Source organism: Pogona vitticeps, chromosome 5, assembly GCF_051106095.1.
Source record: "Pogona vitticeps strain Pit_001003342236 chromosome 5, PviZW2.1, whole genome shotgun sequence".
Classification (NCBI taxonomy): Eukaryota; Metazoa; Chordata; class Lepidosauria; order Squamata; family Agamidae; genus Pogona; species Pogona vitticeps.
Window position 1 is genome coordinate 132,356,910 of NC_135787.1, and position 16,232 is coordinate 132,373,141.

The 16,232-nt window shown below is 41.8% G+C and overlaps 2 protein-coding genes across 5 annotated transcripts in view; both read right to left on the bottom strand.

Moving 5' to 3' along the window:
* ST7 (suppression of tumorigenicity 7) overlaps nucleotides 1–2,650 on the bottom strand; it is a 139,982-nt gene extending 137,332 nt beyond the window's left edge. For 3 of the 4 annotated variants that reach the window (XR_013536955.1, XM_020789704.3, XM_020789703.3), the window contains exon 1: nucleotides 1,845–2,650. Coding sequence is in view for 2 of the 4 variants with exons in the window: in XM_020789704.3 (XP_020645363.1) it covers nucleotides 1,845–2,115 (271 nt within the window). In the remaining 2 variants the exon portion in view is untranslated. The remainder of the gene's footprint in view (nucleotides 1–1,844) is intronic. The other variant, XM_073000527.2, reaches the window with a different exon arrangement.
* A 12,262-nt stretch (nucleotides 2,651–14,912) lies between these two features.
* Nucleotides 14,913–16,232, bottom strand: part of CAPZA2 (capping actin protein of muscle Z-line subunit alpha 2) — a 42,797-nt gene continuing 41,477 nt past the window's right edge. Inside the window, exon 10 of the mRNA XM_020789690.3 lies at nucleotides 14,913–15,869. Within this exon, the coding sequence (XP_020645349.1) occupies nucleotides 15,729–15,869 (141 nt within the window). The 3' untranslated portion in view covers nucleotides 14,913–15,728. The remainder of the gene's footprint in view (nucleotides 15,870–16,232) is intronic.

Consider the following 16,232-nt stretch of genomic DNA (forward strand, 5'->3'; position numbering starts at 1 on the left):
AAGTGGGCACACAAAACAGCAGCACGACCAGACAATGCACACCAGTGGGCATCACACATGCCATCTGTTGCTCTGCTCAGATAACACAGGTTGACACCAGTGCTGCAGCTGCACAGGAACACTTGTCTTGAGTGGGTGCCAGTGACCAGGTGCAAAGTGGAACAGGGTGTGCACATGTGTGTATGTGGGGGGGAGGTGATGCTGGAGGACAAGAGCTGCATGTTCTCCGTGCTCTGGCATGGGCCCCTAATTCCTGCTGCCCTGAAATGCGGCGATGGCAGCCACCGTCCAATCTATGGTTTTCTACTGCCAGTCTAGTCTGCTTCTCTGTGAACAGCAGGCAGGGGATAATGAGGATCCTGTATTTTACCTCATGCAGCACTACTTAGTAGAAAGCAGGAAAATGTCTCTTGGGACAAATGGCCTTACTCCATCCCCTGTACAGACAGTGGCCAAAGTCCTGTTACATAGCATAGGAACTCTCACAAAAGTAGGTGCATAGAATCAATGGGATTTACTGTGTCAAATCCTCTGCAAGTTTCATTGATGCATATGGGGCTAATCTAGCTGCTATTTGTTACGTGTTGTCAAGTTGAAACTAATTTACAGCAACCCTAATAAGGCTTTCAGGCTAAGTGAGATATTTAAGGAGTGGTTTTACTAATTCTACACCCCCCAGTGAGAATCCCTAGCCAAGGGAGGATTTATACCTTGGTTTCCAGAGTCCTAGTTGATCACTCTATCCACTACTACACCACACTGGGTACCTATTTATGCTATTTAGTTTAGCATAAAACTGGCTTTGGTGAAGTTAGAATACCACACCATTTGAATCAACGGAGTTTACAGACAACATGGCTCACCAAATCTCCCTTGATCCAATGGGCCTACTCCAGTTGTGACTTACTAAGCTAAATAACAGGATTCCTGTCAACACACTGCTGCAGATGGCAAGGAACAACTAGGGCTGATAATCATCCCGTTGGGGCCTGTGAGTTTTCAGAGTCGCAGAGTGGTGAGGAAACGTTAAAACTAAAAGCAGAATTGTGACCGAATCCAGCAAGGCAATGTTTAAGTGAGGGTTCTATTGCCTCACTATGGGGGCGGGACTCAAAGTAATTTGTCCCCGGAATATTTAGCTTTAATTTGGAAGATAATGGATCAGGCTGGCTCCTCCTCAGACTTCCACGCTGCTGCGTGAGTCCTGTGGTCTGACGGACGGAAAAACTGCCGGGGCTGCCACTGGCGGGGGTTGTCGCAAGCAGCAAAATGACCGCGAGGAGGTTGGAGGGTGTGTGTGGAAACGGCGGGCGTGAAGACAACACCACGGAACAAAACTCTAAAAGCCCCCCCTTTTTTTTCTTTTTTTCTTTTTGGCTTTCTAGTGCCACTCAAGTGGCCGAGAAGCGGCCATTGACAAGGAAGCTGAAGAAGGAGCTTGCAAAAAAAGGGGGGGGTGACAAGAGGCACCTCGCAATCCTGAAAGGCAAGGGGGGGATTGTTGTGTGCCTGCATGGGCACGCACGCGCGCGCTCATGGGTAGAAAAAGGATAAGTTTTAAATGTGACTTGAGTTGGTTAGTTAAAGCGACAGCATTTTCCATCCCGAAGACTCGAGGAAAAGTTCAGTTCTTTCTCCCTCAAAAACCCCACCGGCCCAGCTTCCCTTTTGCCTCCCGCACCCCGCCAGAGCGGCGCGTCGACACGTCTCCCCTGTTTTGTCTTTCCCGCACGAAGCTCCCCTCAGCAGCGCCAAGTTTGCCAAGACCAAAGAAAGTGCGGCGGGGGGGGGGGGGAGAAGAGGCGCGCGCCTTCCTCCCAGGGCTTTGCACGTATTGTTATTACCTGTGGTCAAATTGTCATTGATCTTTAGGGGCACCCTCAGGATGTAGACCAGGAAAAGCATGACGAAGAACCAGAGGGTCCACAGATAGGTCCACGACCAGACGATGCAAGCCTTCAGCTGCTTCAGAAAGCCGGCCCCAGCTTCAGCCATGTTTTTGAAGAGAGAGGGAAAGGACAGGAGAGGAGAGGGAGAGCAAAACCACACACGCACTTCGGCCCGCCTCTCCACTGCCACAACTACTTCGCACTGTGTATTTCTGGGATGATTCATGTCTCCCAAAGTAACGTGTCCCCCCCTTCCACCTCCGCCCACTCTCAGGGTTTCCACCCTGGCATCTATTTAAGCCACTGCTTAACGTTGTAAACAAACAGCAGTTAAGGGGTGGGGTGGGGGGAACCACGGCAAGAGCAACCCCCACCGTCTTTCTCCGGGCACGCACAGCCTGAACCCAGTGCTTCTGTTTCTAATAAAACTGTCATTGCAATGCAGAGACTTCAAAACTGACGCTGACGGGATAAAAGTGACAGCAAAAAGAAGCGTTTCCCACATTAAGTCGTCATGCTCACTAATTTTTACCTCTTTTTAACCACCTCAGTGGCCATCCTGGCGTAACAATTGAAAGAGATGTGTAATTTTAAATATCACATACACCGGTTTTTTATCTGCCTGGATTTGACTTCTGCATATGCTCCAGCTACTCCTAATTTGCTTTTATAGTTTTTCAGAAAGAGCTTGTTACCAATGGCTGATCCCCCAACTCCCAATGGTGTATTGGTAGGAAATGTTGTTAGATTTCCAGTTACTCTGCTGTACAACTTAAGTCCATTGTGAATTAAATACAGTACTCATAAATTTTAAAAGGTACCCCCCTTTCCCAGTATGTCAATTGCAGGATACAAATTTAAAATAAATGATTACTCTTTATTTTAAACTCAACCCTTCAACGAACTACAGTATAGATTGCACAAATGACTCCTCTGTTGTTGTTCTCTTACAGTCTACCCATAGAGTAAACCTAGTCCAAGGTCATTCCATGCGGGAGGGGATCCTGCTGGATCAGGTGAAAGGTCCATCTAATCCAGCTTCCTGTATCTCACAGTGGTCCCACCAGATACCTCTGGGAGCATACCAGACAACTAGATACTGTACATGTTTCCTAACACCTCTCCTCTCCATGTGGCATTTTGAGGTACCTTCCTTTTAAACCTGGAGATTATACATCCACATCATGGCTTGTAAATTGTGATAGATTTTTCTTCCAGGAATCTGAAGGGTATTTATTTATTTTATTTTATTTTATTTTATTTATTTATTTATTTATTTATTTATTTGATTTATACCCCGCCTATCTGGCCCACCGGGCCACTCTAGGTGGCTTCCAATATAAAATCAGATAATAAAAACATAGGCAACAACAGCAGTAAAATAAAAAAGGAAAAGTAAGAGAGAAATCAGGAATTGGCTGGAGGGAAGGCCTGGATAAACAGCCATGTTTTTAGTTGGGTTTTAAAGATGCCCAGCGTGGGGGCTGCGTGAATCTCCGGAGGGAGATTGTTTCAGAGGCGAGGAGCCACCACCGAGAAGGCCTGATTTCGTGTTTTCTCCTTCCGGGCCTCTCTCGGCGTCAGGCTCCTCAGCCTCACCTCCCGACTCGCGCGGGTGATCCGGGTAGACCTTGGTGGGAGGAGGCGTTCCGCCAAATATCGAGGTCCTAAACCGTTTAGGGACTTATAAGTAAGCATTAAAACTTACAAGTTGACACCGAAACAGATGCGCAGCCAATGCAATGCGGCCAGCATTGGAGAGATGTGTTGATATTTTCTCACTCCTGTAAGGAGCCTGGCCGCCACATTCTGCACCACCTGAAGTTTCCGTGGGGATTGCAACCCAAATTTCCTTAGGCACTGTTCAGCATTGTTGCAGCTACATCATATTTCCTATAAAAATCTTCAGGACTGAGTACAGAATAGGCCAAAAAGAGATGCCAGCAGTGTGTTAACAGGGAAAAGGGCACCCAGGCAGCTTAGTATAAAGAAAATAGAGTGGTGTCTCGATTTACGAACATCCTGACATAAGACCATTTCAAGTTACAACCAGCTCCAGCCACAAAATTTTGCTTCGACTTGCAGCCGAAGCTTCGAGTTACAACCAGAAAAAGGCGGGGAATTCAAATTGCTAACAACTGGTGGCAAAGAGGTTTCTTTGTAGCTCTTTCACCCCAGCAGTTAGAAAGTGTGCGATCCGAGAACACTTTGGACTGCCTGGTAAGGTAAGGTACTGCTATCTACGTTTTGAAAACTGTTCTGGGTGGGTTTTGCAGTGTGATTTCGGGCTGAGTGGTGGGATTATGTTTCTATGCTGTGATGGATCTTGCAGAGTTTGTTTGTTTTTTGGTCCCCCCCATTTCCGATGGGTCTTGCAGGGTTTGTTTGCTTTTTGAATTCCCCCTCCCATTTTTGATGGGTCTTGTGGGATTTATTTGCTTTTGGGTTTTCCCCCCCATTTCCAATGGGTCTTGCGGGATTTGCTTTTTGGGGGGTTTCCCTCCATTTCTGATGGGTCTTGCAGGGTTTGTTTGCTTTTTGCTTTGCTTTTTTGCATTTCTGAAGGGTGTTGCACGGTTTGTTTGCTTTCTGCTTTGCTTTTTTTTTTTTTTGCATTTCCAAAGGGTCTTGTATGGTTTGTTTGCTTTTCTCTCCCCCCCCCCCCCCTTGGCCAGAACGGATTAATCACATTTCCAATGGGTCTTGCAATGTTTTGTTTGTTTTTTTGGTGATTTTTTTTCTATGGCCGGAATGGATTTAATTGCATTTCAGTGCATTCCTATGGGCAATGGTGCTTCGACATACAACCATTGTTACGACTGGAGTTCCTGAACCAATTAAGTTCGTAAGTCGAGGCACCACTGTATGTGTAATCACTGATTCAACATTGTTCCTGAAGCACCTTACCTCTGGTCATCTAAGAGAGAACAAATGTCTGCCTGAGAGTCCTTTTACATACCATCCTCCATTTTAAAGGCGGCCCAGTCCATATATAATTTAAATATGAAGAATCATAAGGAAGAAGATCAAGGACCTTGAAGTTGTCCATCCACAGTAAGCACATAGACAACAGACTATGGAGGCATGTGTATCATCTGCTTACTCTTTTCCATACTTGAGAGAAATATACGGGTGACAATTTTGTTTCAATTTAGAAAACGACTAAGAGTTCTCCAACTGTACATATTAATTAGCTTATGTAAATGTGAGGCCCCCAAAATGGAGGCCTTAGAGGGAGTGCCGTCGCTCACGAAGAGAACCCTTCACACCCAAACATCCCCACCTCCGCCCCCAACGCGTCGGGAAGAGAAAGCAGTGGAGACCCCAGATTGGGAGCAGGAGATCGCCGAACCCCTCACCTTAAACAAAGGGGCAGATACAGGAGATTTGGAGGCAACTCTGAAAGGGTTAACCCTTACCCCTGGACCCGGGGGATCTTTGGCGGGAAGACGGAGGGAGGAGATTGAGGCGGCGGCGGGAGATATAAGAGGAAAGCAGGCGGAGATATCGGGGGGGTTGGGGGTGGATCTGGATGGAAGATCCCTGGAGCCACAAGTGGGAGCAGGTCCGCGTCCCACATGAAGAGGCGGAGAAGCGCCGTCAGCTTGGGCTGAAACCTCGTCCTTCTTATTGGGGCAAGACAGAGGCTAAGGAGTGGAGAAGGAAACTCCGGGAAGAAAGAGAGGCGGTAGCCCGAGAGCTGGAGAGGAAAAAGCAATGGCATATAGCCGAATTGAGGAAGTTGGGGGGTTACCCGGCCCCTGGGGAATCGAAGGAGGAGACGGGTCATCCTGGGGTGAGTGGAGTGGGGATGAAGAGACTTTACCGTTAATATCATTGGAAGAGGAATTGGACCCTGGGCAGGGACCTGTGCCGTCATTAACAGGACCTTGGAACCCAGAGACGACAAACCCCTTCATAAATGGTTTATGGACCCCGTTAAAACCGAGCAACGTTTTATAAGAGACTTTGAACCCCTTTCTGGGGGTGAACCCTGTTGGTGTTGATGTTGCAATAAATACAAAGCCATTGGATTTACTTCAACCGTCTCGTCCTTTATTTGAAGTACCGACAGTCCCACAAACTGAACCCTCACAGTAAATTATGCAAACCAATGTCTCCTTTGGCATCTATTTTTGGTGACCAATATGGCAAATATACTTTTTTGGGTGTGTGTGTGTGATGTGCTTGTTCTTTGACTTACAACTAGAGATGGGCATAAATTGGCTGTTTGTCCCAGTTTGTTTGCCACTGCAAGAGTTGTTTGGTGGTTCGGTGCTCCGCTCCTCTGGCAGGTGCCCACTCAAAAGCAGCTTCCTGTTTTCCCTGCCCCACTTCTTCTGTGCACTGCTTCCAAGTAGGCATCCAAAAGAGGGGGCGAGGAACCAAACTGACAAACACCTGTTGCTATAGTAAATGAACTGGGCCAAACCGGTGGTTTGTGCCAATCTCTATAACTACTGCTGTCGTGTCTTGCTTTTAGACTTTCCATAGGCATCTGGTTGAACAGAATACTGTACTATAAAAGTTTTTGATCAAGCATGTCTCTTACAGTATGTTCTCAATTTAGAAGATATAACACAGGTAAAAGGGATAGGAAGGGAAGAGGGAGAAAGAACATGCTGGTGTCAGTTCTTAAAGGCAAGTAGCAGTTTTAATAAAAATGTTTAGAAACAGTTTAGGACAGTGATGGCTAACTTTTTTGAGTCCAAGTGCCCAAACAGTGACACAAAACCAAATTATTTCTTTCAAAGTGCCAACACTGCAATTAAATCTGAATACTGATGTTTTAGTTTGGAAAAAAAAAACTCATACAGTTGTCTGAATTAATCATCACATTTTGTCTTCAAAACATAACAGAACTTTCAGTGATACAAACACTTTTTATTGAAAAATAACCATTAACAAAGCAAAGCAAAGCGTGCTGCTTATATACCACCCCATAGTGCTTCAAGCACTCTCTGGGCTGTTTACAAGTTAATTATGCAGGCTACACATTGCCCCCCCCCCAGCGAGCTGGGAACTCATTTTACCGACCTCGGAAGGATAGAAGGCTGAGTCAACCTTGAGCCAGGTACCTGGGATTGAACCCCAGGTCGTGAGCACAGTTTAACTCTAGTAAATGGAAACAAATATTAAAGTAATACAACCCAGGTAATTTATACAAACTTTAAAAATAATTATATGCATGTATTTTTGATAAGGGATACTCAACTTGGCATGCTTTTGCATAATAAGATTTTTGATGTTGTATGTATGCTGATAATTTGTCAAACCTTGGCCCATAGGCTGTTAGTTTGAGAGCAACACATGCAGCACCCAGACAACTCAGATAGTGTGGTTGCTGACCTTGAGCCAGACATCCTGGAGAGTGAAGTCAAGTGGGCCTTAGAAAGCATGGCTAGCAACAAGGATAGTGGAGGCGATGGCATTCCAGTCGAATATTTAAAATCTTAAAAGATGATGCTGTTAAGGTACTGTACTCAATATGCCAGCAAGTTTGGAAAACTCAGCATTGGCCAGAGGACTGGAAAAGATCAGTCTACATCCCAATCCCAAAGAAGGGCAGTGCCAAAGAATGCTCCAACTACTGTACAATTGCACTAATTTCACATGTTAGCAAGGTTATGCTCAAAGTCCTACAAGGTAGGCTTCAGCAGTATGTAAACCAAGAACTCCCAGAAGTATAAACTGGATTTCGAAGGGCAGAGGAACTAGAGACCAAATTACTAACATGCACTGGATCAGTGGTTCTTAACCTTTTTGAAAGAAACGCCCCCTTGAGCCATTGAGGAAGTTATCATCGCCCCCCTCCCCGCAGTGATATCTTTTTTATTTATTTATTTATTTATTTATTTATTTATTTATTTATTTAAGACACTTAAATCCAATGACCCCTGAAAACAAAATTAAATTCCAAGAAAATGAAATGCCCCCCCAAAAAGTAACATTTAATGATTTAGTTGCAAGTGAATTTTAAGACGCAAAAAGAAATATAAAAAGGGCATAAAAACAAATGCAGGAACTAAAAATTTCAAGACAAAAAGTCTGAAACTAAAATAAAATTGGAGGAAAATATATATTCATGCACACTGTAAAAAGGCTGCAGCCATCTTCACAGGTTTGGCTTGCTCCAGCGCCCCCTACCGCCCCCCTTCTGCTCCAGCGCCCCCACGCCGCCCCTTTTCCTTCTACCGCCCCCCTGAAAAATGAAATAGCCCCCTGGGGGGGCATTATCGCCCACGTTAAGAACCAGTGCACTGGATTATGAAGAAAGCCAAAGAGTTCCTGAAAAACATCTACTTCTACTTCATTGGCTACGCAAAAGCTTCGACTGTGTGGACCACAGCAAACTATGGCAAGTTCTTAAAGAAATGGGAGTGCCTGATCACCTTATCTATCTCCTATATGTGGGACAGGAAGCAACAGTTAGAACTGGATATGGAACAACTGATTGGTTCAAAATTGGGAAAGTAGTACGACAAGGCTGCATATTGTCTCCCTGCTTATTTAACTTATACGCAGAATATATCATGCTAAGGCTCCAATACTTTGGCCATCTCATGAGAAGAGACGACTCCCTGGATAAGTCCCTGATGTTGGGAAAGTGTGAGGGCAAGAGGAGAAGGGGATGACAGAGGATGAGATGGTTGGACAATGTCTTCGAAGCGTCCATCTCCGGGAGGCAGTGGAAGACAGGAGGGCCTGGCGTGCTCTGGTCCATGGTGTCATGAAGAGTTGGACACGACTTAACGACTAAACAACAACATTTATAAAGCTTATTAAGTACATTGAAATTCTGGACTTCTTTCCTCCAAAGTAAACCACTCTCAGAAAAGCAGATATATATAGGACTGCACACTTTTAATACACAATTTATACACTACACAAAGTGTATATACACATTTCACTTATTTGAAATGTAGTGTTGGAAAAGAGTTTTACAGATAACATGACGTCAGAAAGATAAGTAAAGCAAATTAAGTGTGGACTTTCAGTACAAGCGAAAATAACCAAACAAAGGGTACTGTACTACAGCGGCATCATAATTTATTTATTTGTTTATTTATTGAATTTATATCCCGCCCATCTAGATAGGGTCTACTCCGGGCAGCTTACAACAAAGTAGGATTAAAACAATTCAAACACTCTATACACCACAATTTAAACAAAGTAATAATAATGTAGCTCAAGATGGAAAAATGATCAAATAAAAAATAAAGACAGAAAATTAAAATAAGGGAGTAAAGCTCAAGCAGTGACAAAGGGGAAGGCCTGCCTAGAGCCAGGTCTTAAGTTGGCTCTTGAAAACACCCAGCGAGGGAGCCTGGCGAATCACAAACGGAAGACTATTCATAAGAAGACAAGCTCACTGGAAAAGGCAGTGATGCAGGAAAAATTGCAAAGCAGTAGGAAAAGAGGAAGACTGCACATGAGATGGATTGACACAATAAAGAAACTCACAGTCTTTTGTGTGTAAGACCTTTTGTTTGGTGTTGCAGTCAAAGTAAGACCAGGAGCAGAAAGACTGGGATTCAGATTTTGGGAATAAACTGTGATACTCTTGCATTAAGAAGAACAAAAGACCAATGGAGCTGGTTTTAGTTGAGCTGATAAAATGTCCCTAATTCCGGTCTCCTTTTGCTGCAGGTTAAGGGAAGACTGCTGTGGTGATAGTTCACGGATAAGCCCAAGTAATAACCAAGTGTCTTAATTTTAATCCAAAATGTTATAGTATAGCTTTGCATTGTATTACTACACCCAATTAAATTTGCCCTTCCTTTTCATTATTACTACCTGGTTTAAGAAAAACAGAATTCTAGCTACTGTAACATGAAATTTACTTACAGGTACATATTAAACCATATTATACATACCTATAATGTACATAATAAAAGAAACATGATTGATTCAAGTGTGGTGTTGGAGAAGAGATTTACAGCACGTTTTACAGTTTACATGTTTTACTTTTTAGACTGCCACAAGGCCAAGTACCGTATTTTGCCATGTATAAGATAATACTGCGGGGCTTAGCAAGGAGCCAAGCACAGAGTGGGTAGAAATGCTTATGTGTTTAGATTGTGCTGATGAATTTAGATGCTGCTTATATAGTTAAGATATATATAATTAAACAAAATTCTCAAATGGTAAAGTCCAAATATTTGAAGTGTTAATAAAAGCTTTGCTCAAACTTGCTGAAATTTGACAAGGAAAATCTGCATGGTAACTACTGTAACCTACCTAAATATACAGAACCTTTAAGAAAAGTTGCAATTTTAGAAACTTATCCCAAACATATTCTGCTATTTCTGACAGTTTTTAACTAACATTCCCAAACTACCCTTCGCTTTTTTATTTACCAATACTGTAAATGCATACAATATTCAATAAACTGCTTTATTTCATTTTTAATCTGTGAAGATTTTATGAAGATGCTAGCTTTTAAATTCCCCCTTGTGTGAAACTTTAGTGGAAAATGTTGAAACCCACAGTAAGTCACGTACCCTTCCAACAGCAAAGGTCTTTCCTGCCAAATTGAAGTTTCTAGCTATGTTAACTAAGGACTGGGAAGGAAAGGTGGAGAGCAGAGAGACAAAGCTGATGGCTGGAGGATGAACTCTCTGCTACATCCACTCCCAAAAGTATAACTCCACAGAAGTGACTTTGCTGCATCTCATACCAAAGATAGTTAACGTAATTCAAGGGATGACTGAATGAACGTTTATCCAGCTGTTTGGCTGCTTCTCTCGTAAAGATAGCAATGCCTTTGCTAAGGCAAGCCAGCCTCTGTCCCCATCGCAGTCCTAGCTACACTCTTCTGGCCCCATCAGGGACTTCTTCTTTTTTGGTGCAGGTAGGATCACGCTGATTTGGTTTATTTCCTGCACATGATCTCTGGAAACAAGCCAGAAGCAAGGCATCTGTCTGTCAAGGCCCATTCCAGCAGGAATTTCTAACCCAATGAAATGGCTAAATAAGAAAGCCACTTCAGGATATTGGCAAATTAAACAAGTCTTCTGCTCCTTGGCAGAGGGGCAGGGAAAGTGGGGGGGGGGACTTAAAGTCAATTGAGTCTGCAAAAATCTGTTGCATCACTTAAAAGATATTTGAAATATTTTTATAAATGGTGCAGCACATTTTTACTGCTCTAATAGTTTAAAAAAACTCTTTGCCCAAGCAGCATAGAAAGTGTTGAATGTCAATATCCTGAAGTCGCTCTCTTATTAAGTCACTTCACAATATCAGAAATCTCCACTGGAAGCTGCCAGACCAAATAAGGTAGACAGAAGGCTCATGTGAAATGGCAAATCACATTTCTACCTGGCTCCAAGCGTGCACCAGGCCATTCCAAAAGTGCCTGAACAGACAAACCCTCAGTTGACGTCCATTTAAAAACATTAATAGTGACATTTAGAAATCACAAGTTTCAATGTACACAAATGAATATGCCCCAAATCAGGGAAGCTGCAGGACAAAGCAGTCAGCCTGAATGTCTGCAAAATACAAGTAGTAAATATGCCATGAGACAACAGATTTAGTGCATAGGACTCCCAGGATGATTCTGGGAAACTCAATATTCATACCAGGGGGCACGCTGTTCCACATAGCTCAGGAATTTATGTATACCCATGATAACTATTAGGATGTCCCAACATGTCAAGTTCCAGCATGTACAACTTGTTTATCTTGGTTACATTTTATCTCCTGGAGGATGATGGTCCAAAGGTGCAGATTTTTGTTTACAGTATTTTCTTGTTATGGTCAAACTACCTCCTGCTGAGATTTGGGCTTACAATAATTGTTCCACTCTAGTAGAGTCAGCAGCAAATATGATTGAACATTCCTGGAGGCTATGGATGCCACCAGAACTGGCAGACCTTGAGGGTTTTCCAGTTGCTCCTCCTTAAGTTGTGATCACTCTGTGGACCATAGGAATGACTAAGACAGTTGCTAAAATCACCGAGTACCTCTCCCACCTTGCACAGCCTGTAAAGCTCCTGGGTATAGTGTAGATTTTCATTGAGGGTAATAAAGAAAGCTGGAGACTGATGAAACACAGAGGTATACTAATCTCAAGTCTAAACAAACACCCGTTCAATATCAACCATACATTGGGAAGACGAAGAAACCATTTTATCACCCAATCTTCTCTGTCCTCCCTGCATTACTCAGTGGAGTGATACTGTATACTTAGGTGGTCTGGGAAGCTCCAGCCCTGTGAAAAGCTGATAGAACCCCAGTAGCACACTGTAAAATGCAAGATATTTTGAGGGCAAAATCATTCATACCCATATTGTAAGATTCCATAGAACAATTAGTAGTCTGCAGGGATATTCATGATATTGTTTTACAGTGGTACCTCGCTAGATGATGACCACGCAAAACGATGAATCCGCATGACGGTGAGGTTTTCCGATCGCTATAGCGATTCGCAAAACAGTGATTCCAATGGGCGATTTTCGCTTGACGATGATTTGGTCCGTGCTTCGCGGACCGATTTTTCGCAAGATGACGATTTTTACAGCTGATCGGCAGCTTGGCAAAATGGCTTCCCTATGTTTTCGGGACCGGTGCTTCGCAGGACAGCCATTTTTACAGCTGATCGGTGCTTCGCAAAATGATTGCCCTATGGGCAATCTTCACAAAACGATTTTTCCCCACTGGAACACATTAAACAGGTTTCAATGCATTCCAATAGGGAAATGGTTTTCGCAAGACAATGATTTCACTAAACAGCGATTTTCACGGAACAAATTATCGTCGTCATGCGGGGCACCACTGTATTACATATTGGTATATAATGATAAATTTTTAGGACATGAAGCTATATGATTTGCTTTGCAAAACTCAACAACTTGTTTAATAACTTCATGGCATATATCTAATAAGAAAGAGGTGGCTGGATGGCTGGCTTTGGGAAAGTGTGAATTCTTCCTTACAAGAGGGAATGGTTTATCTCCTGAAATGACCTAGATGGACAGATGACCTGACTAATGGTAGTCCAAAGGATAGAATCCCCCTCCTAATTACTTTAGGATATGACAAATCAGATGCAATCACTCTTGAGATAACGTCTTCTACATTCGTTTCGGTGTACCCACTGAAACTAGCTAGACACCCTGTGGGCTAATCTTATTTGGGAAAGACATAGGGGAAATGTACTCCTCCCAGTTTTACTGGACATTTTGCAGACTTTCCAGATTATCATCTATAGTAGCCTTCTGGATAATTACTAGGTATAGACAGAACAGTTCATAGTGGTTCCTCTAACACATGGCATTGTCATTTTCTAAAGATGATGCAGGGGGTTTTCTGCTTGATCCCTTGACACAGGATAACCTAATGTCTAACACTGAATCAGCCCTGCCAAGAAAAAAGTTTATCAGCAGCAGCATGTGAATTCTTATATTTAGAAAGAGACACTTAATCTCACAACAAAGCCCAGTAGGAACATGTTCTATAATTGAGTTAGTGCTTATTGTTCACCACCACACTTCAATGAAGTTGACTACAAGTGAAAAACTACAGTGTTTAGGTTTCCCATTTATTTTTTATTTATTTATTTATTGGACTTATATACCGCCCCATAGCGCTACAAGCACTCTCCGGGCAGTTTACAATTTTTTAATTATACCATGAGTGAACTTCTATGAAATAAAAAAGTGATGGAAAAGAAGAGTGCTAAAAGTATAACTATTGCAATCTCCTGCCTTCTGTTTCTTATGTAGCACAAATGGACTGTGATGCAGTTTGATCATGACCTCAAAGGAGGAAGGGGAGCCAACCTATAATGGCAAACCCCTAAGGTTATATGCTGAGTGGTGTTTGATCAAAGCCTCTGGGCAGGTTATTGACCATCATGTTGATTTTCAGGAGAGCTGAGAAACATGAAACAACCCAGAAATAACAATAGTTTGCAATTCAGTACAATGATTATTAAAGAGCTTGCCTCATATTACCATTGCCATATTAAGATGAGTACACATTTCCTTTCTCTTCTTTCTACCATTTTTCCATTTCACTAAATTACCTCCAGAAATACAAAGTATGAGAAACAGTATTCTCTCCCTTTAAAGAAATCAACATCTGGTGGTTAATTGCTCATCTTATTGTTACTATGTGTAAGAGTGTACAAAACCAATTTTTAATATGTCAAAATAACTTGTTCTCATGCTATGCAGTCTTTTTTTCCTCCCCTGGACAATATTTATTTATTTATTTAACTTATATGCCGCCCGCCCACTCTACCCAAAGGTCTCTGGGCACTACACTCCTCAAACTTCTCCTAGTTTAAAACACATAACTAGAAACCTGTGAACTGAATGTTTATAAATCTGAATGAAAACTGACTGAGTATATCTAGAACGAGAAAGAATTATCCTTGAGAAAACTCCACTCAACAATAAATCCATCTTGCTTCAATAAATGGAAAAAAACGAAGTTTGCATAGCAAGCACTAACCAATTAGAAGCAGTTTTATAAACTGTTCACAACCAGAATCATTTTACATAAATCCAAGGAACTGAACACACCCCCAGTGGCCCTCTGCTTCCTATTTTTAAATTCCAGATCTTATGACACATGAACAGCTTTCAGAACCGCCCTGCCTCAAGAAAAAAAAAGAGGTCATCACCTGATGCTGTTTGAGGAAGACAAAAATTAAACTTAAAGCCTTCTTTCATGCATTAAAGTAGTGGCATGGTTTGGTCAGTGTTTGCAAATGGAAATATACAGTACAACTGTGTACAGAGACCAATTTTAAATCCTTAAAATGTTTAGGATCATGAATATCCATTCAGGTCAACTGAAGTGGCTCTTCTGCACATCCTTCCACAATTTGAAGCATGGCTGCGACTAAATGTGAAAAACATTCTTTTGTTCATGTGCCTAGATTACACATTTCCCTTTCCCAACAGAGTCATGTGACTCCCACTTTTTTCTACGTCATGACTTTTTTGTTTTGTCACTTTATGTTTTTCAAGTCTGGCCCAGTGACTGGTTTTAAAATAATTATATCGTAAGTAAATAGAAAATTTGCATTTTAATGACACATTGAATTTTAGTACATTTCAATCCAAGAAAAAATAAACTGACAGACACAGTAATGAGTACAAGATTATATATATTACAATATGCCTTGTTATAATACATTTATGGCTGAATGGTAAAAATAACTTGAGGACTGATGAAATCCAAACTCATCTCAGTAGCTGTCAGGAAAAGAGCACTAAATGCATTTCCAAAATTAGCACTAATATTTAATTTCAATACCTTAAAAACAGCATTAGACCTTGGCCTTAAAAAAAAGTTAACATCAAGCTAGCTAAGTAACTGAAAAGATTGGGAAACAAAAATGTTTTCCCCAGGCTTTAATGTGATAGAGGGATAAATTATTTCTACAACAACAGACATGGCTAAAATCCATGTTGAATGTCAAACTGGTGATGTTCACTAACAACCTCTTCTAGGGAACTATGTTCTAGAAGCTGTCCTTTTCCATAACGTGAGCAATATGGGATAATTTTATGCAAAAATACTTTTCAAAATGTTTTTAATTTAACTGAAAACTATAGACATATCATCATTATAAAAAATGTCTAAATATATCAGAAGCTCTCAACATTTTCAGCTACACTGATTTCGTAACTTTTTTAAAAGGAAAAACAAAGACAAAGAAAAATGGTCAATTAGCTAAGCCTTATGTTCTAACCAATCTACTTACAGTGATTTTCAATGGCAAATGCCCATGCTGATTGGGTGACTTAACAATTCTGAACACCTTTATGATTATTTTGTACACAATGACACCAAAAATCATCCAGGTTTGTAATCTTCATTTCAGGCATTCTGCATTTCTTTCCCAATCTTGTAGCTAAGGATTTTATTCCAGTCAATCTTTGTGCGAGTAACTGGCAGCTGTCGGCGTAAGGCCTTGAAAGTAGTGTCCGACATTGTTTGATAATTTTCACTGATAGCAGTCTGTTTAAAGAAAAAGGTACAATAAATGTTTTAAGAATACATCCATTGATAACAGAGATATAAAAATAAGGGCTTATTCCAACTGCTATCTGCAGAACAAGGAGAAGATTCTCCTAGTATTTGTGTACATTTTCTTCCTCAGCAGAAGCACAGACATACACAGCTAAAATGCTCCATGGACCTAATCTGGGTTATGCCTGTGCAAAGCTACACCAACAGGATTTTCCCCATTATCTATTGTATGATGAATCTATGCAACAGACTCAGCACACAACAGGCAATATATATGGTGATTTGTTAACTAGAGACAATTTGCTTCCAAACATTATGCCAGTGCTATACAAGAGGAATTTGACCTATAAA